Below are 23,122 nucleotides of genomic sequence, written 5' to 3'. Positions count from 1 at the left end.
TCACTGTTAATCAGTCCTTCTTTGGGAACTTAAGGACTTTTTTTTTTTTTTTTTTCATTTTTCCTAAAGCTACTCACTCTGTTTCCTTGAAACTACACGTGATAACACTCTGAAGAGTGAAAACATGAATAATAGTATACACTGATGTTTTTCAGTTGTCGCATGTAACTCCCCTAGTTCAATTAAAACAAAAAGCCTATTTGCAACTGCTCTCCTTTGCTGCAGATGAACAAAGGAATACTCCTTCACTAATTCTGAAAGTAACTTGTCACAGTGGGGTTCTAAGGCCTAGTCAAATAATTGTCTTAGTGTACTACCTGCTGTGTTCAATATTGAGTGAAAATGGAAGCCAGGCCCTAACTCTAGCTTATTTCACAATTCTTCTGTTATTTAAATGATTTTAGTCAGTTTGGGGAAAGCCAGACCTTTATAAATTAACAGCAGGGAAATACCAAAGGTGTCAGATTGCATATTTATCATCTTTTTCGTGTAATACTTAAATATGTATTAAGAAGTGACTGACATAAATTAGGCAGATTTCAGAAGCCACAGGCCGTGGCTTGTAGAGGACCCCCTTCTGCTTGACATTTCATCCTTGTCAAAGATCAAATTATTTTAATTTAGGCTGCAAATTATAAGGAATGAAGACTTCTTTGTGGGAATTCCCTGTGGTAATCTGACTTTTGTTGTTACTGCTGCTTGTCAGTGTGCAAAAGATATAATATGCATGCAAATAAGGTTAAAAAATATGTACTATCTAATTATCCAGCCAGTACATTCCACTTGAAGACAGTGGGAGGCCTGACACACAGTATGTGTTTGATTCATTGAGGCCTGCAGGGTATTTACACAAGATTACTTTTAATTATGAAATTAATATCTGTTTATCTAGAATATATAGCGGTAAGTGAGTATACACATGAGCAGAATTCTTTAGTAAAAAGAAATCATCTTAATTTAATACATGAAAAGGAGGAAAAAAATCACTTGTTTCTAGGGGAAAAAAAAGGCATCATCCAGACCTTGGTTTCACCCCCTTTGAAACAAATTGAATGAAAACTTGGCACCTTCTCTAGAATTTGTTTCTAACCCTGCCAAGTAGACTCAAGATGTGTTGCTTTATTTCACAGTTTTTATATTTTAGTGAACAAGATGCAGTATTAGATTTTGTATGAAGAGGCAAATATGGAAAAAGAGATGTTTTTTGTTTGTTTTTTGTTATTTCATTCTGGTGGAGCATTATCTCTTCTAGGTTCAAAAATCATCACTGCCATGAGAAAGAGAAAGATGAAGTCATTATCAGTGTTTTGATTTTTTTTTTCTGAAATAAGATATGGCAAATAAAACAGTCCCACAACAAATATACTTTCATCTATGAAATGTATATCCCTAACTAACAAAGTTCTCTGTAAAACAGTGTTATATATTTGCATTGCTTCTCATATCAGCTTACTTACAACTGACAAAGGGAGAATGATATCTGGGATAAATTTATAACAAGTACCACTTTAGAAACCTCAAAGCAAATGAGGCCTTGCCACTCTTCACCCAGGTGCATCAGTGGAATCAAACAGAAAATTCAAAAAATTAAAAAGTGGCCACTCTGAATATCACAAAGCATTGTCTGTTTGCAAGTTTCATTTTTTTTCATAATCAAAAAGGTATTTTGTCACCATGCAAACAAATAAAATCTGGCTGAATAATTATTTTTTATTTCTCAATCTATTGTTACAGTAGCTATGGAGTAATGGTGGATTCGAGATTGCTTTTACTGTTGTTCTTGGCATTTCTCTCACTCAGCCTCATTAGTTCTCCATATCCGTTTAGACCAGGGTGCCTCTCATTGCCTTTAACACTGTGCTTAGAACTTAATCTAGTACAAGAAAGCATCCTTAGTCACCCTGATGTAATTCAGGTCTCTTTGAACTAGTGTTTTTCACTTTATTTTTTTTTCTTCAAAATCTATTAAACTACTTCTTTCTCTGCCCAAACAAGTGAGACCATGAAATACGAATTCTGTTTCCATACTTTGCCCCATTAGTGGGTTGTAGTGTGTTCTAACCAGGAGGCAGTTATTAAAGTTTCTGCCTGAACATTGACTAGACTTCCTTGACTCCACCTCTTTGTAACACATGGGAAATTTGTAGCTGGTTATACATACACTAATGTGTATCCTTACCAATGGCTTTCTGTAAACAATGATAGACTCATGATTTAATTTGATCATGTTTAAACGATAACTGATTAATGTTCATGGCTACTTTATCTTTTATACTGACATTTAGAGTAGTTATTTGAGTGTTCTCGAAAGGCTTATTTAAATATGACAGGATCTTGGACTTAAAAACTCTAACTGAAAGATAAGGAAATGCAAAAGAGGAAATCAAGGAAGGAATGATCAAATATCCTATTGTTTCTTTTTTTTTTCTTTTTACTGATTAGTGTGATGGAGTACAAATAGATTTAATAAATATCTCCCTGGAAGGAATTGCTATTTTGAATATACCAAGTATGCATGGTGGATCCAATCTTTGGGGAGAGTCTAAGAAAAGACGAAGCCATCGCCGAATAGAGAAAAAAGGGTCTGACAAAAGGACCACACTCACAGATGCGAAAGAGTTGAAGTTTGCAAGTCAGGGTAAGTTTTTCTCAAATTTAATTGTGTTAGCTTGCTTCTAATACACTTTCTAAGGCTGCTTTAAAATTAAAGAGTTTTCCATTGCACTGTAGTCTATATATTTATGCAGTTATATTTTTCATAATATTAGATATGTGTATGTGGTTAAATGAGATCATAATATATTCTAAAATTGTATATAAATTGGCTATATTTTTCATGGATTCTTTTCCCTTTATTCTCATTCTTTGGATCTCACTCTATTCACTCTTCTTCACAAAGAAAAGAGAATACATCTGGGTATTTAGTGGATAATAATATGGGATATATTGCACAAGAAGTTCTGAAATCTGATCATCTTGGTCAGGATGTTTGCGTTGTTGTAACAAGGGCCTCGTTAAAGCTAAAGCTTTTCTAATGTTGTGTTGCAAGATTTTTTATTCCTGGCTTTGTTCACTCAGGCTGTGACATCAAAGTTATCTTACATAAAGCTATTGTTCTAGGTATCACGTATAATGACAGTTTTCAATACCCCCACAAGAAATTTTGGTTACTGAGGCTATTTTTCCAGAAATTTTATAACAACAATTGAGAGACCTGGGAAACAGATCATAAAAGACTAATAAAATGGGATAGAATAGCTATGGATCCAAATTTTCAATTTCATTGTAATTTAGGTCACACTCAGGCATGACAACTAATTCTTGTTGATAGATTTTATAGACAAAGACATCAAATTGGTAGTATTCTAAAAATTGGTCATTTTCCAATAATTTATGTATATTTCTTTTATTTTTCAGAGTCTACCTAGTTAATACTATCGATGGCATTCAGACAGCCAAGAAAGCATATTGGCCCGCTCAGTGTAACAAAGACAAAATATGGAGAGGTTAGCCTCCTTATGGGCCCAAGAAAAATAAATACATATATTTTAAAAATAAATAGCAAAATAAAATGCGAAGATGGTTGGTAGGCTCCATGGTGGTGGAAACAGCTTTATCTTTTGGTGTCTTCAGGTATCTGATTCAAGTTCCCATAGCTGGCAGTTACTTCTGTTATATGGAATATGGTGATCATGAGGGTAACAAAGATTGATAGGATTGATAGAGAAAGTATTAGTTATTATTGTCTTGAAATAAGTGCTTATTACAGGCTGTCAAAGGCAGAAGCTTTTGAAGCCCCTTAAATATATAGGTAATCCTAAAGAGGTAAATTCTGAAGAGTCATGTAATTTAGTACAAGCAAATTTATATTAACTTAATTAAAATGCTTCATACTCAGAATGAATATAACTATATGGAAACATGGAGAATTTTTTTTTTCTGAAGGAGAAGTACATAGAAGAAATGAGTAGGTTTGTGCCATATGAATTTTAAATGAAGAGAATGAGACATAGTTATTATTTCACAGGGGTTATTGACATCAATGTTATATTCATATTTAGATATAACATTAATAGTTTTCTATGAAGATTAGTAAAACTTAGTAAAATAATCCATATAATTTCTATATATATAAAACAATTGCCAATTTTTATGTGGTTACTAGATACCAATACTTGGCATGTCCTTTGCATGTTGATATTCCATATATAAATCTGAATTATTCTCAATGTTCATCTGCCAACTGCATTCACCTTTTGAGCCATTGAAGTTTATAAGACTCATGATTATGCTCAACCAGGACAAGTGTCTATTCTATACAACCCCTATGGAGCTACTGCAGGTTTGCTATTTGCTGCTTCACTCATGGCCCTCTGTATGCTTTTTTCAGGAATACACATTTGAAACAGCACAGACAAATCAACCAGAAATATTGTCATAGACTGTCATTGCCTTTAACTGTATGAAAAGACCTTTCTTCCCATTTTGTCTTCTTAGTTAATGCTGTGGAACTATTAGGGCTATATCTCTATAGATTTGGTAAAGAATAAAGTGGGAACCAGTAGGATTTGTGACAGGAATATATTTTTTTCTCAGTACAAACATGGGGAAAAACAATGGAAATCAGAGTTTTTGAAGGTCATTGTATGAGCAATAACAGATGTATGTTCATAACTGATTTGGCTCAACTTTTTGCTCTTTCTCTTGAAAACAACGATGGTAGTACTTTGAGTGTAGTTTTATTCCAAGATAAGGACAATTTCATCTCTAAAAATGACCTTATCAGCTGGATATAAAAAATAGACTATAATATATTAACCAGTATTTCTTTTTTATTAATTTTACGTAGATTTTTTCTTTTTCATTTCGATATATTTGGCAACAGAATAGACGGAAGTAACTCAAAATCCTTTGAAGATTTGATTGCAGATTTATTTTGTTAACTTGTAAATGTCATACTTAATAAGTGAAATTTACTACTTAAAATATCTGCCTAAATCCCTTTCCTAAATGGTACATATTTCTATCTTCTGATTTTGTCTTCAGTATCTTGACACAAAAACAATAGTGTTAAAAGTGAGAGTCAATCAATATTTCTTTTTTTATCAGTATTTCAAATCTAAATGTCCTTTCAAACTTTCAAACTTACATAAAATGATTATGAGTATTGACTTTAGAATGAATTATGAAAAATACTATTCTAGTTCAACATGTTTTTTAGCCCAAATTCATGTTAATATTTTTCACTCTTAGAAATATGTAAAGAAATACAAAAACTTTATGATATAATTTCCTTTTCAAGAAGTACTTTCTTGAAATATTATCAGCTTTTCTGGTATGCCACTACAAAAAATTTGAAGTTTAAACTAAATATTTACTGTATTGAAATGGATGCTTGTTTTCATAAACCTTAAAAAGCTTCAGATGGGTACCAAAGAATAGGGGAAGCATCCATGACTAGATTCTTATAACAAAGATAAGTCATTTTATTTAGTAGAAGAATTTAAATTAAGAAAAAAGTTTACAATTTTTTTTTCCAATTTAAAAACATATTGTAGACCAAAGATTCAGGATCAGGTTTTAGAGAATTAAATCCTCGTCTATATGATGCTCTACATGTTGTGGGATTCCAGCACAATTAATTTGCTTGAAATTTTTGAGGACACTCACAGCATCAGAGTATCTTCAGTTAACAACTTCACTGGTTGGAAATGTTGTGCTTGGTTTAATTCAAGTTGACCAAAATTATAAGTAATTTATTTAATTGCAGTATCATTCTAGCAGAATATTCTGAAACCGTGGGATGCCAATTCTGAAACATATTCAGATTCATCTAATTCAGTAGATTTTTTTTGTAGATTTGTCTTTTGTGTTTTGTTTCATTTTTGCTTTTGGAAATACAAATAAGTGTGATCTCTATACTCTGCATGGTCTTTAAGCACAATCATAAAGTAGGCCAAGTAGTTATTCATACTCAGGGTTGCTCGTGATTTTTGGTTGCTGAGCTTATCTTTGCTTTCCCCTCTTCTAAAATAAATGTGGGACTTGTAAAGATGTCTAATAAAGTCAGTCACATTAATATATAAGTGACTGATTGCAGATGAAAGTAGAGGTATTTGCATTTTAAAAGAAATAAAGGCCTTCAGCCAAACCATTATTTTTTGAACTTTGTTTCATTGAGTTATAACTGCAGTTCTTCAGAGGTTCTGTAAAAACTTGGCTCAAACTAATTATTGCTATACTTGGGAAATATTAAAAAAAACCTATAATAAAAACACACTAAGATGTGCTTTATAAAAACATTTTGTTGTGTTAATGACTCTAACATCATTAAATTCTGCTACCAAATAAAAAGAGCTTCCTGTCTGCCTCTTGCTCCTCATCTTCTTCATTCTCCATAGATAGATAAAAAGATATACATAGCTAGACATACACATTGACATGTAAATGAAACATAAACAAAGTGAGTAAAAAGTATCATTAATTAGAAAGTCTGTACCTCTGCATTGATCATTTTTAAAATATATATCTTTGCATATTTCATGTACAAATGGGTACATTACCACCACAGTGCATGTGAATCACATACAATTAAAAGGCCCGTGAACTCAGATATGTCTGTTTGGAATAAGTAATAAATAGTACATAACAATCAGTGGAAGTGAAAACAAAGTTATAATAATTAGTATTTTAAATGAAAATGGAAATGACTTTTTAGAAAAATTTTTGCTCATAGAGAAATTGCATTAGTTAACTACCTCACAAAAATAGGCTTGTATTAGCTTATGCATCAAGTGTACTTTTATTAGAGATATGTGGTATAAACACACTTCCAGCTGCAGCTAAAGAGCTTTTTTTATGGCTGAATAATATTCCATTGTATATTTGCTTTATCCATTCATTAATTGATGGATACTTGGGCTGCTTCTATATCTTGGCTGTTCGTTTAGCGCCTGCCTTAGGCCCAGGGCGCAATTCTGGAGACCCGGGATCGAGTCCCACGTCGGGCTCCCGGTGCATGGAGCCTGCATCTCCCTCTGCCTGTGTCTCTGCCTCTCTCTCTCTCTCTCTGTGACTATCATAAATAAATAAAAATTTAAAAAAAAAAGATTATATCTTGGCTGTTGTAACTAATGCTGCTATAAACATAAGGATGCATGTATTCTAAAAAGACCTTTAAAAAGTATCTTTAACCAAACAGTGAGAACCTCTCAAGTAATATGAACAGTTTACAGTCATTCTAATGGTTTTAGCTTTGTAGATACAAGTCCAACTTATTCCACTTTCCAGAAACGAAAGCCAAATGGTCTAAGATAGCCACATGAGATGGAACAATATCATAGCATTTACAATCACATACTTGTCTGGATCAGTATATTCTTAAGTCGCACATTCAAAACAAAATGCAGAAATTGATGAAAATAGGGTAAAAGGTGACACTGCAACTGTTGATCAGAAAAACTCTGTTATTCTCATGGATTGAGTATACTAAAAGTATCAGCAGATTGAACCTTGAAAATTTATTTGTACAAATAAAATCTACATTTTCTTTCATGTACTGATTTTTAAGTGTTACATTATTTGAAAAAAAAAAAAGTTAACTACTCTAAAAAGTTTGAAACCACTAAGCAAAAGTAATGATATTCAAACAAAAGAGGTTCAGATATTTGCCAGGAACTATTGGAGACACTATGTGGAAGCAGCTGGACCTCCTGCTTGAAACCTCATTAGCTAGATGGCTGTCCACCACACACATGGATACTACTAGCCAGGTACCACAAAAGTTTATTTTAAAAACTAATTTACATATGATATTATCCATGAAATTCTCAATGATTTCATTCCCATTTACCAATGCTAATTATTTTATTTGGGGAGAACTTCCCAGAAGTGAGACATAGACTCTACTGAAGGAAAATTGAAATGCTTTAAGCAGTACACAGATAGATATTTTAAAGTTTAGTAGTTTTAATATGTACTATTATAGTTGTTGTAGGGGATCTATAGTTGTTTGTTTTTTAATTTGTAATTGTATCCTCAATTTTAGTTTTGAAATAAATCTATTTAAGCAAAAATGTGGTTAAAACCAAATCTGAATGATACAGGAGGTATTTGGCAAAGACTGCAAAGGTGAGATAGGAAAGAGTAGTTTAGAAAGTCACACTAAGCTAACATGACAGCTCTCACCACTTCCTATCATTCACATAGCCCTAATTTTGAACATTTATCATGAACATTCTTCTTCATCATCTTGCATAAAATTACTGTGTCTCAGTTCTCCAAGAAGAAGCTTTTCTCTGGGCTTTATGCTCCTCTCCCTTCCTCTCTGATGTTCTTGAGTTGTGCTAGGGAAGACTAAATCTTTGATTCTTCTTAGAAGCCAAAGGAAAGGGACTATGCATCTGACTGGCTGACAAGGAGTCTCTCTACATCAGATGACTTTATTATTTTTTTTAAACTCTGAGGAAATGGGAAGAACAAGTCAGTCCAAACAAAACTGATCAAAGAGAATAAATGAGTTGGTATTTGTGAAAACTTGGCAAAATGTGAATTTCTTTGCCTCTGAAGATAAATGAGGTTACTGGCTTTTTTGTGTCTGTCTTTAATACAGGGATGGTGAGTTCTGGAAGAGTTGAGATTAACCTATGTGTGCTGTGCATTGTATTGCCTGGATAAGTGCACAAATAGCATTTAAATAGTAAGACCCTGACACTTTTTATGACTTATAGAAGTTATACTTCTCTAAAAGTCGGTGGTAAGGAATATTGTCATCCATTATTATCAATTTTTCTAGACATTTCTATGGGTTACTTGGGGTGATTTAGAAGGCAGTGTTTTAAGTTGTCTAAATATAAACTGCAATATTCATTTTAGAACTGTAGATGATGTATTTGGCATTCAAACACCGGCAAGCAGAACAATTTCCAAGCATTTAAATTCAGTGATTAAATCAATTAAATTTAGAAACAAGGAAAGGATTTCATGCTGCATTATTATACCTGGATCTTAAAATTGTTGAAAAAAGATTAGAGCATTTGAGATGTTACATTTCACAAAAATATATGCATACACTAATACCTTGATAATTTTTATTGGTTGAAAATGGATCCAAACATTTGCTATCTAGTAACCTTTAAGGAGATATCTCAAATGAGTTCCTAATTGTATGTTTTTAAACTAACTCCTTTAAAAATTTCCCACAATGGCTAATGCAAATAATATCACATACTTAACTATCTAAATATCAGTTTCTGTTTGCAGTTGAATATTGAATCATACACTTGAATGTCTTAATGTGATAGCTCTATTTTACAAAAGGCATGCTTCTAAAGTTTATAAAACAGTAATAAAGAATTAAAGGATATAAAACATATTGTATGTAAAAATAGATATGTATTTTTGAAATATAAGTCTGTCTACTCTTATCTTTGCTCTAGCTGTCCTATAAAAGTATATATATTATGAAGAAGCATTTATGAACTTCCTATTTGTCACAGCACTATAAGACTGCAGAGAAACTGCTAGCCTCCTAGAAATTTGGAAAAAAGAAATCATAAGTATGAGTAAGTTATTATTTATGAACATTTGAAACATCAGATGGCAGTCTTTAGAATTAGCATCATTGCCCTTTTTCATCGTGTTCAACAGTGAAATTTTCAAAATCTGACATGCAGGATTCTAGAAACAAAGTCTGATGTGTAGTATAATTCTGGGAACAAAATCTAACATGCAGCATAATTCTAGAACTTCTTATAATAAAATTGGTAAGTCCACAAAATTATTTCAATATAAACAGACAAGTAATCATTTAAACATGAAATGGTATCTTCTAATACATAAATTAGATAATTGCTATTAAGAGTTTATTCTGGAAAACAAATTGAAATAAGAAAATTGAGAATATCCGAATAACAGGTAGGTAGGAAAAGGCAGAACAAGGAGCACGTAGCTTCCACCTAATGAATCTGGGAAAACTTGAAACAAATTAGATTTTTGTAGCAGTTGCATTTAGAAAAATATATGACCTGGCACTCAATCTAGTAAATGCAAAAGAAGGAAAGGGATTTGTTTATTTGAGGTTTTAAATTAAAGCTCAGCTGTTACCTTCTCTGACTTCTGAGGCAGAATACCTCCTTTACTTTCAAATGCTAATGCTATACTGATACCCTTCTACATTTCTAGCTATTGATTTTAATTGTAATTTCAGAGAAAGATGGAAAATATAAATGCTCTAATGGGTCATTGTTGATGTCTATTATCAGTGATAAAAGGACCATCTTACTTGTTTCTGTGACATAGTATCCAATCCTGAGTCTGTTGAAAACAATAGCAGGTCATCTACCCGGGCTGAGGATGCATTATAATTTCAAATAAATTTAACTTATGCAGTGTTGGAAATATAAAGTACATTTCCAAGTTAAATAAATATTGACTGATTACATAAGCCTCAACTAATTAAATAACACTTGTAGAGCTTGCTTTCAAATAGTAGTGACATAAAGTTCCCAAATATGAGGCCATTCTTAGAAGTTTCCTAAATATAAAGCTCTACAGTAATCTTGCTATTTGACAATGATAATTTAAAGCTCATGTAATAGATGTACCTCAGCGAACTTGAAATAATTTTTCCTATAATCAGGATATATAGCAATAAGGGAGAATTAAAAAAAAAGTTAAGTATGAAAGAACTATCAACAAGATATAAAACCAACTACAAAAATTGTTAAACATGAGTCATGGTTCTTTTTTTTTTCATTGGTATTTTAAAAATCATGTTTTCTTTTCTATCATGATAGAAAATAATTACCAAAAAAAACAAAAAAAACTAATCTCACTGAGATTGGAATTTCAATTGCACCATCTTGTGGAATGACACCTTATTTAAAGATTTCAAGTCATTCAGGGAGAAGTATTAGACTTGTATTTGCCTCTCTTTATTTATAAGCTGTTGGGTGTTTTTCTAATTGCCTTAATGGATGTGAGGAAACCACAACAATCCATCACCTGGTCCTTCTTGCTCTAGTTCCTTTAACTTCCTAAGGGTGGCCTTTGGAAGGAGGTCCATTAGGGAGTCCATTAGGGAGCAAAGAGACTTCTTTCTTGAAAAGAATCAAATTCCACCACCTACTTTATTATCTTTGAGCTGAATGGATTTGAGTTAACCAAAGCAGCTAACCTTAGGAGTTCCGTTGCCATGAATTTAGTTTTTATAAATAAAGTCCTTTATTGTATAGAACTAGTTAACATATCAATAGTAGTTTGTTGGACAACATCCGGCCAACTATTTTCGTGGAAATTAATAAAGATTCGTATAGATCATCTTTCCCTCCATTTTGGATAAGTATTCTCCTGGCTTAATGTTCTGTTGTTCTTCTTTTGGTAACCTGTGGATTTATAAACTCAGGGTTTTTTTTTTTAAGATTTTATTTATTTATTCATGACAGACGCAGAGAGAGAGAGAGAGAGAGAGAGAGGCAGAGACACAGGCAGAGGGAGAAGCAGGCTCCATGCACTGGGAGCCCGATGTGGGATTCGATCCCTGGTCTCCAGGATCACGTTGTGGGCTGAAGGTGGCGCTAAACCGCTGGGCCACCGGGGCTGCCCACTCAGGGGTTTTTGATGTCTTTTTTAGACAGTTAGTGTCTGTTGGCTGCTGTAGAGTACAACTATTAATCAGAGTAAGGTAAAAATTAATACCTGAACGTTATAAGGTGACAGTCATTTGAAATAAGAGTAATAATCTCCATGGATAAACATGACTAATTTAAATGAGCCCTAGGGAATTTTTTTGTTAGAAAGTTCAAATACCTGATGAATGCTACACTGTTATTCTAATTATCCTGTAATATGGCATAAAATAACAATCTCATTTCATCCTTTTATTTACAAAGCTGCTCCCATTATCATTATATTTTACCTGTTCAAGCTCTGAAAGATTGTTCCTCCTAGAGAGATTCATTAAAAGAGAATAATTATATTATATTTCACAGATTGGCTGAAAGAAAATGTATCTTTGAACAATTCCATTTCCCTGAACAGTTGTTCATTTCAAGGTGGAAGACAGGTCTATTAAGTACCTTCTACCCTTTTTAAACATGTCAAAGCTAACCATTAATACTGAAATTAGTAATTTGGTTCTGATTTAATGAAAGAATCAGCTGCTATTTGTAGAACTCAATTTCTGTGGCTGAGAAAAACACAGTGTTTTCAAAATATTGAATAACAAAATATATTTAAGTATCTTTTTTTATGCACAATGATTTAAATTCATGTCTTTTCTGATAGCTAAAGCCCTTAACATACTGACTTTTTCCCAACCTATGATGCCTGTGGATATGTACTTCTCCATCCAAAAACCTACAGAAGACATTTTCTAAGTATGTAGCATTCAAATTTTCAGAGTATCTTGTTAGATGAATAGTAAGAGATAGAAAATCAACCAATATCAACAAACATATAGCTTTTAAATTTACTGTAAGAAAGGTTCATGGGATTTGTAATTAAATGTCTTTTCAAAATTAAAAAGAGGCATGTGCGCAAATATGTGACTTCAATAAAAATTATATTTGACAGAAGTCACTTCATATTTAAACATGTTGGTGTTGTAAAAAAAAAAAAAAAGCTATCCATGGTCACATGCAAGTAAATACCTTAACTCTTAAATTTCTCTGGCAAATAATTAAGCAGTAATGAAATAATATATTAATCATTGATGGTTTTGCCATGCTTTGTGTGTTTGATCATAAGCACTTTCTTCCCTAAGAGTCCTTGCATTGTAGTCTTTTCTTAGCATTGCCCTGCCAGCTCACAAAAATAGAAGTGCCGAGGATATCTGGTGTGCATGGTGAGAAGCAAGGAAAGGAGTCAACCCATCTTTTACCCAGTATAAGAGTAGAAAAAATATTATTTGATTTTTAAAAGACAGTAATTGTATCAAATTTAAATAGTAATTTTGAATGTGTTAGATTTGAAGAGCTCTCAGAGATACAGAATGCATTAACTGTATCATTTTAAAAGTATGTAACTAAAATATGCTGACATATTAGCAGTGCTGCTTTGAGTCAGAGGTTGAATCTGAGATTTTGTACATTTTGTAGCTAGGTGTTATTTCTAAATTCTTCATTCATGTGTTTTCTTTTTATTAATGAAAACTGTTTCCTCTACGGGAATTCTATAAGGTCTTTATCTTATTTGTCTTGATAAAATGGATCAGTTAGATCTCTATTGCATTTTTGTTTTTTCATCTTTGCTGTTTGGTTTCTGAATGTTTTATACATGTTACATTTGCAAACTTTTCATCCAAATGTTCATACAAAAGTCAGCAGTTAAAAAGAAACTATTCACTTGATTTCATTCTTGAAGAAAGGCATGAATATGGTAAGGTAGGTTTATGGTAGACCCTGAAATTTATGGTAATTATGGTAGATCCTGAAACTTAACTTCCTGTACAAATCAAGAAGCTATTCAGTTATCCAAAATATTGCAAACAAACAAAATAAAATAAATTCATTAGTTTTGGCATAAAACTTGAATTAAACCAAAAAAATAGTATGACATTTTAAATCTTTTTGATGGAATTTAATAAATCAGGATATTTACTAGTGAGTACCCACAAAGCCTTTATCAGTTAAGTGCTGTGACACAGTTTGTGTGTGTAAGGGCATGCATGTTTGTGTGGTGTGTGTGTGCGTGTGTGTATGCATGTGCATATATACTGAATTCACTTATGGAAAAAGAATAATGGGCAGGTGGATTACAAAATGATGCATGGTAGAAGAACATCACTGGAACACGAATTATTTTGGAAGCGCCAATCAAAATTAGGGAACCAAACGAAGGACTGCTTTAGGAGGAAGGAAGATAAGTTTTATTTTGTTTAAATAGAGGAAGAGAGAGTGGTAGTACAAAATATTCTCTAAACATTTTCCCAGGGAAAATAGAAATCATTATACCAAGGGAAAATGAGGATGAAAATAGGTAGAAGGGAATTCTCTTTTTTTTTTTTTTTTGTCTTCCTTTTCTTTTCTTCTACTACTTGTCATCCTTGGAGAATAACGTACTCTTCATATTTCATCCTTCTCCCTCAATATGAGAAGGCCCATCCTAGAAGTATCCTGCCCGGGTAGCTAACCAACTTACTCCCTTGATTGGCCCTTTTAGCAAATTTACACCTATTCATGGATCAGATGACAGTAGCTTCTGAAGGTCTGTATTCCTACAGACTTATTTTAATCTAATACTGTGATGACTTTGTGTGTGATAACTTTTTTTTTTGTATTTTTAAAATTGAGATATACTTGACACACAGTATTCTGTAAGTTTAAGTTATAACACTTGTTGATTTGATACATTTATGTATTACAATATGATTACCACAGTAGAGTTAGCTAACGCTTCTAGCACAGTAAATGATTAAGATCCAGTCTCTTAGTAACTTTGACATTTATAGGGCAATACTGTGGACTATGCTATACAGATTTTTCTTCCTTTTTGTTTTCTGTCTTCCTGTGATAAAAAGAAGTTATGTTCCATGAGAAGAAAAGAAACAAGAATTAATATTATACCAGTTGTTGGTCTTACAAAGAATTCTCATTTTCATCTGGGCTGTCTTCTTTCTATATTCTTTTCAAGTCAGAAGCCTCTGAAAGAAAAGACTTTTGACATGGAGGTTGAAGGCTAGTGAATTTCTTACAGACTGGCTTTAGTTTCTGGTTTTCAATTCAATAAGTGCATGGCCATAATAAGTTCTATGGTAAAAAAGAGAAAGAAATTCATGATCTCAGACTAGTTATTAACTTGGCCAAGTCTGTTTCCTAACCTGTATAAATGAAGATAATTGTTTCTGATTTTTTTTACCTTATAGGGTGATTTGTACATTTCAATACATTTCAAATAATTTACTGTAGAAATCTAAGATGGCCTTATTATTATTTTATCAACTTAAAAATATGCAGAAGACTATCACTAGATTTAGTGTGAAGTACTTCTAACACTTGGCCTGCATTTGTGAGAGAGGAGGCAAAGGTTAAGAGGTCATTTCTCCATCTATGGAACCGGTAACCTTTCTAAGAATGACTCCTGATCCCACTAAATTACAAATAAATAGGTTCTTTATTTCAGATCATGACAAATGTTTCCTTTTCTGAAAAACTGCATTATGATTAAGCAGCAGAGTTCTCAATACTTGAAATCTTTAAATGGGCTTTGTTGTGGAAGTAAGGTACTGACTGCATTCTGAGCCTCCTTTGAATTAAAAGTTGTTTATCTGGACACCTGAGTGGCTCAGGGGTTGAGCATCTGCCTTTGGCTCAGGTCGTGATCCTGGGGTCCTGGGATCAAGTCTCGCATAAGGCTCCTGTGGGGAGCCTGCTTCTCCCTCTGCCTATGTCTCTGCCTCTCTCTGTGTGTCTCTCATGAATAAATGAATAAAATATTTTTAAAAGTTATCATCCCTTTCCAAGAAAGGCACAATTCCTATTAGAATGTTTATACCAATAGAAGTTGATTAAAATACAGTTGACTCTTTCCCCTGTGTGTTAGAATGATTGAAATATTTAGTTTATGCCTGTTAGTTTAGTCTCTTTCTGTCTCCTCTTTTGTTACTTTCTACCTCCTGGTGAATCGTGGAACACAGTGTTTACTTTCTGCATTGCCTTTGATTGTAGGTCTTTCATCTCTCACTTTCTTATAAAGATTGTAAAATTGTGGTGACCATAGTACTGATTCCTTGGGAGCCTGATAAGCCAATTGCTCATGACCACTCCCCATTGATTTTGCAGTAAAGACCAAGTCACCTTAGCAAGCAGTTCAGACTGTGCTTGCTGCTCTTAAATTTCTGCTTACCTCTTGGTGGCACAAAGCATTACTTGTGATTCACCAAGATGTTTCTAAGAGCCCTTTCTAAGTAGGCTGTACTGGAAAGCACAAACTGCCTAACAAATTAATGACTTTGTGAGGTGCTGCCTGCTGGGGTGAAAATCAATTGTAAGGGAGGACAGGGGATAGGTAATGGGCCCTAGCAAGGCTGCAAAACTCTTTTCAAACTGGTGCTGACTGTGTGCCAGTAGATGTGGCAATAACTGTCAACGAGATTTATGGCCCTTTCACATAGACTCAGTAAGAAGGGAAGGTTGAAGGACTTCTGTGATTTCGTTTAGAGTTTAGTGTATCCTGCTTTGGAACAACTCTTTCTAGGCTACAGGGCTGTAGTTTCATTGCAGGTCATTCAAAATTCTCAGGGAAGCCTTTTGCATAGTCTCAAGACATTGAATTTTTGAATTGTCCTTGCATGTTCTGTTTTATTGTTGATGGTAACATTGATGCTACTACTTTTAAATTAAAAAGGAAAAAATCTCACAGAGTTAGAGTGTGGAATGTCTACATTCTCATAAAATGTAGAAAGTTTAATCGTTGTTCATATTATTTTGCCATCTGAGAATAATACTCTAATATTTGCACAGAAAAGTGCACGTGTCATACATGTATAGTTGATGCATTTTGACAAAGTGAACACATTTATTTAACCACTCTCCCAGATTGAGAAATAGAATAATACCAAGACCACAGAAGCACCTACCCCCTACACGTGTCCTACTTCTAAGTTCTGTTACTATGAATAAGTTCTGCTGGTTTTTGAATTTTATATAAACAAAATCATATAGCATATATTCATTTATGTCTGGCTTCTTTAGTTTAATATTTTCATTACTTGATAGGATCCATTATATGAATGTCCAGTTGTTGGGGTTTTTTCCCCGCATGGAGCTATTTTAAATTCTACCACTGTGGACATTATTGTACAGGTCTTTGGATGTGTATATATATTTCTTCTTGGTATGGACTGAAGAAAGAAAATTTCTGGGCCATGGAGTATATATATGTCAAATTTTCTTAGATATACTAAAAGTGGTTGTACAGATTTACACTCCAATCAGTGGTATATGTACTTCCAGATGCTCCATATCCTCAGCAACACTTTGGATGACGAGTCTTTTAAATTTAGCCATTCTAGTGTATTGTCTTTTAAATACGCATGCTACTGATGGCTAATGATGTGGAGTACCATTTTACATGACCAGGTTATTGGATATTCTCTTTTTTGAAATGTATGTCAAAATCTTTTGCCCTTTTTTTTTAAATTGGCTTTTCACTATCTATTTATCTATTTGTACTTGAAAGAACTAGAGTCTTTATTGGCTCTGTGGGTTGAAACTATATTCTCCCACTTGGGCTTGCCTATTTACTTTGTTATTGGCATCTTTGAAAATTACATCTTGGGCAGCCCAGGTGGCTCAGCAGTTTAGCACCCCCAGGCTGAAGGCTCCCAGCATGGAGCCTGCTTCTCCCTTTGCCTGTGTCTCTATGCCTCTCTCTCTCTCTCTCTTTCATGAATAAATAAATAAATAAAATCTTTAAAAAAAAAGAAAAAAAGAAAATTACATCTTAATTTTATTGAAGTTCAGTGTATTGATTTACTCTTTTGGGATTATTACTTTTAAATCTGTGGTTAGTTTCTTTTTTAATTTTTAACATCTCCTGTGTTATTTTAGAGATGCTTTATTTGTTTGACTTTAACATTTAAATGAAATTGATTTTTGTACATGGTTTAAGATCATTCAATTTACAGAGTACTGATTACTGAAAAAGTTCCTACCTCACTTATCACTGGTAACATAATCTTGATTCACATGTCCATTTGTGTGTTGATTTTTTCTAGATTCTCTATTTAACACTAACATTAAGCAAACTTTTTCTATAACATGAGATAGTAAATATCTTAACTTTTGAGATCATATGATCTCTATTGTATCTACTCTACTCTGTCACATTAGCAGAAAAGTAGTCAGAGACAATACCTAAATGAATGGGCATTGATGTATTCCAATAAAATTTTACTGACAGAAACAGACAGCAGAGCAGATTTGGCCCAAGGCCACAGTTTGCTGAATCTGTCCAACATCATTGGTCTATTTATCAATTCTTATGCCAATCAGCACTGTCCTAATTAATGTTTTATTCCTCTAGAACATTTACTTTACCTTTTTCTGACACATTTTAGAACTAGCTTGTTATTTCCTCCCCTCTAAAAAAAATAAATAATAACAGAAATTTTATTGGAACTTCATGATGATTTAGGAAAAATTGACATCTTTACAGTTTGTGTTTTTCAGTTCAGGATTTGCTGTATCTTTGCATTTATTTAGGTCTTAATTTCTCATGATAGTGGTTTTTAGTCTTCTATGTAGTAGTCCTGCCTTGATATTTTATATTTTTGTATGTTATTCTAGATAATATATTTTCACCATTTATTTTGTAATTTTCTTTTGCTGTTATACAGATACAGAACTTTCTAAAGCCAGTTATCAGTTCTAACAAAAAGTCTGTAGATTCTGATGGATTTTAAATATAGGTAATCATGTCATAAAAGAGTGATGAAAGTTTTACTTTTTTTCTTTTTCTACTATTACATCTTGTCATCATTTTTCTTTTTCTTGTTTCCCTAAAGTTTCCATACAACACTGAATATAAGTGGTGATAGTAGACATTTACATTGGAAGGTGGGAGGGTAGATTTCAATATTTCACCATTCATCTGCTGTTTCCCATGTACTTTAATAGATACACCTTAGCAGACTAAAGATTTTCCCTTTAAGTTCACGAGGTTCTATTATAAATGGATGTTGGATTTTATCAAATTCTTGTTTTATATCTATTGAAAGAACTCTATAAATTTTCTTTTCCATTCTGTACTGAATTGCCTTGCTTATTATTATTTATTTATTTATTTATTTATAGATTTTAAGGCAACTGTGTATTCCTTAAATAAATCTAACTTGGCATAAGGTATTACCTTCCTTATACAGCACCAGATTGAATTTACTAATAATAAATTTAGAATTTTTCATCAATGTTCATGAGAATTATCAGTAATTGTTTTCCTTATAGTATCATCATTAGGTTTAGTTAACAAGGTTAGCTTCAAAATACAAGTTAGGGAGTATACAATCTCTCTGGATTCTCTGAAGCCATTTACACTCAAAGTTTTCCTTTCGGGAAGGTTTAAACAGTTATTTAAAAAATATATTTAACACTGTATAAAAAGTCAGTTATTCAAAATATATCTTTAAAACTGTATAAATTTCCATATTTTCTCTTGTGTCACTTTTGGAAAGCATTGTTTTTCTGGGAATTTGTACTATGTGCATTTTCAAATCTATTGCATAAAACTGTTCCTGGTATCCTCTTATTTTCCCATTAATACCTGTATTATATTTATTGATGCACTTTTTAAAAAATATTTTATTTATTTGACAGAAGAAAGAGAACAAGCACGGGGAGGGGCATGCAGAGGGAGAGGGAAAAGCAAGCTTCCCACAGAGCAGGGACATCCATGTGGGGGCTCGATCCCAGGACCTGGGATCATGACCTGAGCCTAAGGCAGATGCTTAACCACCTGAGCAAGCCAGGCACCCCTTTTTATTACTTATGTTTTTAATTTGTTTTTCTTCCTTCCATTTTCTTTGGTTTTAGTTTGCTCTTCTTTTTCTAACGTCTTGAGTTGCATACTTAGCTCATTGATTTTAGCTATTTTTCTCTTTAAATATATGCAGTGATGGCTCTGCATTGCCTTCTAAACATGGCTTTAGTGTGATCCCTCAGATTTTGAAATTGTTTAATCATTATTCTATTATCTTATTGTAATTTGACTTCTCTTTTGATCCATGAATTGCTAACTATAACATTGCTTTGTTTCTAATAATTTGGAGAACTTTTTGCCATTTGTCATTGATCTCTGGCTTAACATCACTGTGGTGAGGAATGGCTGTTAGTGATTTCAGTCTTTCAAAATGTGATAAAGCTTGTTTTTTAGTCCAGCACATGATTATTCAGTATATAATGTTGCTGTGCTCACCAAAGCTTTTTTATCTATACTAATTTTGATCAGTTATGTCTGGAAGCATTTTCAGGAAAAAATATTTTTCTTTTTAGTTCTGTCAATTTTTGTTTTATTTATGCCAATGCTATGTTTTACATGCATAGATATTTTGGATATGCATACTTAGAATGGTTGCTTTTTTGTTGGCATAATCCTTTTATCATTATGATATATCCATCTTTATCTATAGTAATCTTGCTTTCCTTAAGACTATTTTCTCATATTGGCATAATGAGACCAGCTTTATTTGATTATCCTTGCATTGTAAATCCTTTTCTATCTTTATTCTTATTGTTTTTTATATCATGTTAAGGTATGTCTGTTATAGGCATCATTTTTCCAATGAGACTGACAATACTATTATGAAGTATTTAATCCATTCATATTTAATGTAATTATTGATATATCCACTATATTTTAATATTTGTTTTCTTCATTGTTTTTATCTGTTTTATGTTACTTTTTCTCTTTTATTTCCTCTTCATTTGGATTAAAACATTATTTTAATTATTCCATTTTCCTCTTTTGTCTTTTTAATGATACATTCTATGGCAACATTGATATCCTTGATTTATAGAAGTCTAAAATATATTAGTACTTTTTTACTACTGACTTGTACGATATTTTTGTCATGTTTAGTTATTCACATATCATAAAACACTATTATTATTATCATCAATCTCCCTATACTTTTATCAACATATTTCCTGGAATTCAGATGTACTGTGTCTTAGATTGGCTTCCTTGGACACTTTGAGACAGAGTTTCATGCAAAAAGTTTATTGGGGAAGAGTTTCAGAAGTAACACCTTCAAGAAGTGAGGAAATCAAGTTTGGAAAGATAGAGAAGCAAATCCATAAAGGCATTGCAGCTGAAGCTGCAAAGTGATCCTCCTGAACCTGAGACAATGAGACAACCCTTTAGAGTTGTCCCAAATTGATTCAAGATGACTGGGCTTTTGAGTATCTCCTTTTTTTCCCTCTTTTTTCCCCACCCCCCATCCCTTCTCTGTGATGCTTTACTCTTAAGAACAACCTTTTCTACTTTTTTTAAAAAAGATTGTGTTTATTTATTCATGAAAAACACACAGAGAGAGGCAGAGACATAGGCAGAGTGAGAAGCAGGTTCCCTGTGGGGATCCTGATGTGGGACTCGATCCCAGGACCTTGGGATCACAACCTGAGCCAAAGGTAGACACTCAACCACTGAGCCACCCAGGCTGAGTAACCTTTTCTAGTTACAAATGTTTAATTTCCTATTAAATTTAGTTACACAGATCTTAGGCCTTCCAGGCATTAAATTGATGTACTGAATAAACTGAGGGGAGGAGAAGTGCAGATATATTTTTAATATTTACTTAGTTTCAAATGCTGTGCTAGGTATTATCCTTCCTATAAGATAGCCATATCCATCTTCATCTTAAGGACTTTAGATTAAATTTAAGTGTGAAAGGGAAAATATCAGCTAGATAGGATAGAAGATGCTATAACAATGAGGTCCCCAAAGTATAGGGTTCCTGCAGATTAGAAGTTTATTTCTCTCTCATGTAACTGTCCATAAGTGGGCAGTTTAACATTAGTAGGTGGCTTTGTCATCCTCAAGATGGTGCTTCCATTTCTGAGTTCAAGATAGCTATTTCCTTTGTTAACACTGTGTTTGCATCCTAGACAGCAAAGTCAGGGAAAGACAAGATGATCTCTTCTTTTAATGATGTAATCCAGAAGTGCTATACATCATTTTTGCTCATGTCCCCAAAATAGCAATGATCTAAATAATACGGAAGTTTATTTCTCTTTCATGTAACAGCCTGAGGGTAAGCAGCCTAAGAGCATCCACAGTATTAGGAGCCACATTTCTTATTATTATTTCATTATCCCCTAGAGTTTGCCATCTTTTATATGGCAGAAGGTAGATGGACCACATGGGTCCACATGTCAGCCAACAGAACTAGGAGAAAAGAGAAAGTGAGGACACCTCTTTTCTTGTTGTGAGCATAATCCTAGAAATCTTCATATTACCTTTGTTCTTATCCCATCAGCCAGAATTTGGATAGGTGGTCATAACTGGCTCCAAGAAAGACTGAGAATTGTGCCTACCTAAAATACTCTCTGTCATAGGAAGCCATTGTAGGGTTTTATGCAAGGCTGTAGTGCAGACTAATTTTTCAGAAGTTACTGTGGATGCTAGAGAGAAGTAGACTCAGAAAAGTAGGCACAAGAGTAGAAGCAGAAAGACCTAAGAGAGAAAGGCACCTTTGTCTAGGGTGGTAGCAGTGAAGGTGGTGAGAAGTGATCTGATTCAAGATGTGTTTTGAAACTTACTTTCATAAATACTCAGCAGAATTTTCTGAAGTAGTCTATGTGAACTGTGACAAAGAAAGAAGAGTTGGATGAATGGCTTCTTTAGGTCATTCAGGGTTCAGCTCAAATACTGAAGTTTTTCTTGATCTACTATGTGGCAATCACACTGTCCCATCATCCTGGTTTTTCTTCCTAGAACATATCTCTAGCCGAAATTATCTTGGTTCATCTTCATTTCTGAAGATGGTAATAGAAGAAAAAAATTAAATGATATAAATAGAAAATGAAATGATGGGAGTCAGAAACCTACACACTGAAGAGTCTACAATGTCTATATCCAATATAGATATGTATTATTAGGGGCACCTGGGTGGCTCAGTGGTTGAGTGTCTCTCTGCCTTTGGCTCAGGACATGATCCCAGAATCCTGAGATCAAGTTCCCCTACAGGGAGCCTGCTTCTCCCTCTGCCTATGTATCTGCATTCTCTGTGTCTCTCATGAATAAATAGATAAATAGTCTTTAAATATATATTATATATATTTATTTTTTATTTATATATATTGTGTAGGAAGCTCTGTGGTGGGTGTTCATCTATGATACAGAGATCTTCAGACATTGTTCCCATTCTTTTAAATTCATGCACTAGGGGGGATCCCTGGGTGGGTCAGTGGTTTGGCACCTGCCTTGGGTCCAGGATGTGATCCTGGAGTCCCAGGATAGAGTCCCGCATCAAGCTCCCTGCATGGAGTCTGCTTCTCCCTCTGCCTGTGTCTCTGCCTCTCTGTTTCTGTGCCTCTCATGAATAAATAAATAAAATCTTTTAAAAAATCTATGCACTAGGATCTTCTTTGGAACATGATGTCCAGATATATGTAAGTTCATGTAT

The 23,122-nt window shown here is 33.3% G+C and overlaps 1 protein-coding gene across 6 annotated transcripts in view; it reads left to right on the top strand.

Annotated features, from left to right (window-relative positions):
• DGKB (diacylglycerol kinase beta) overlaps positions 1-23,122 on the top strand; it is a 638,855-nt gene that overhangs the window by 449,551 nt on the left and 166,182 nt on the right. For all 6 annotated transcript variants that reach the window (XM_055314473.1, XM_055314471.1, XM_055314470.1 and 3 more), the window contains one exon: positions 2,443-2,638. In XM_055314473.1, coding sequence (XP_055170448.1) covers positions 2,443-2,638 — 196 coding nt within the window. The remainder of the gene's footprint in view (positions 1-2,442; positions 2,639-23,122) is intronic.

This window comes from Nyctereutes procyonoides, unplaced genomic scaffold, assembly GCF_905146905.1.
Source record: "Nyctereutes procyonoides isolate TBG_1078 unplaced genomic scaffold, NYPRO_anot_genome, whole genome shotgun sequence".
NCBI lineage: Eukaryota > Metazoa > Chordata > Mammalia > Carnivora > Canidae > Nyctereutes > Nyctereutes procyonoides.
This window is presented reverse-complemented; position numbering and strand designations above follow the sequence as displayed.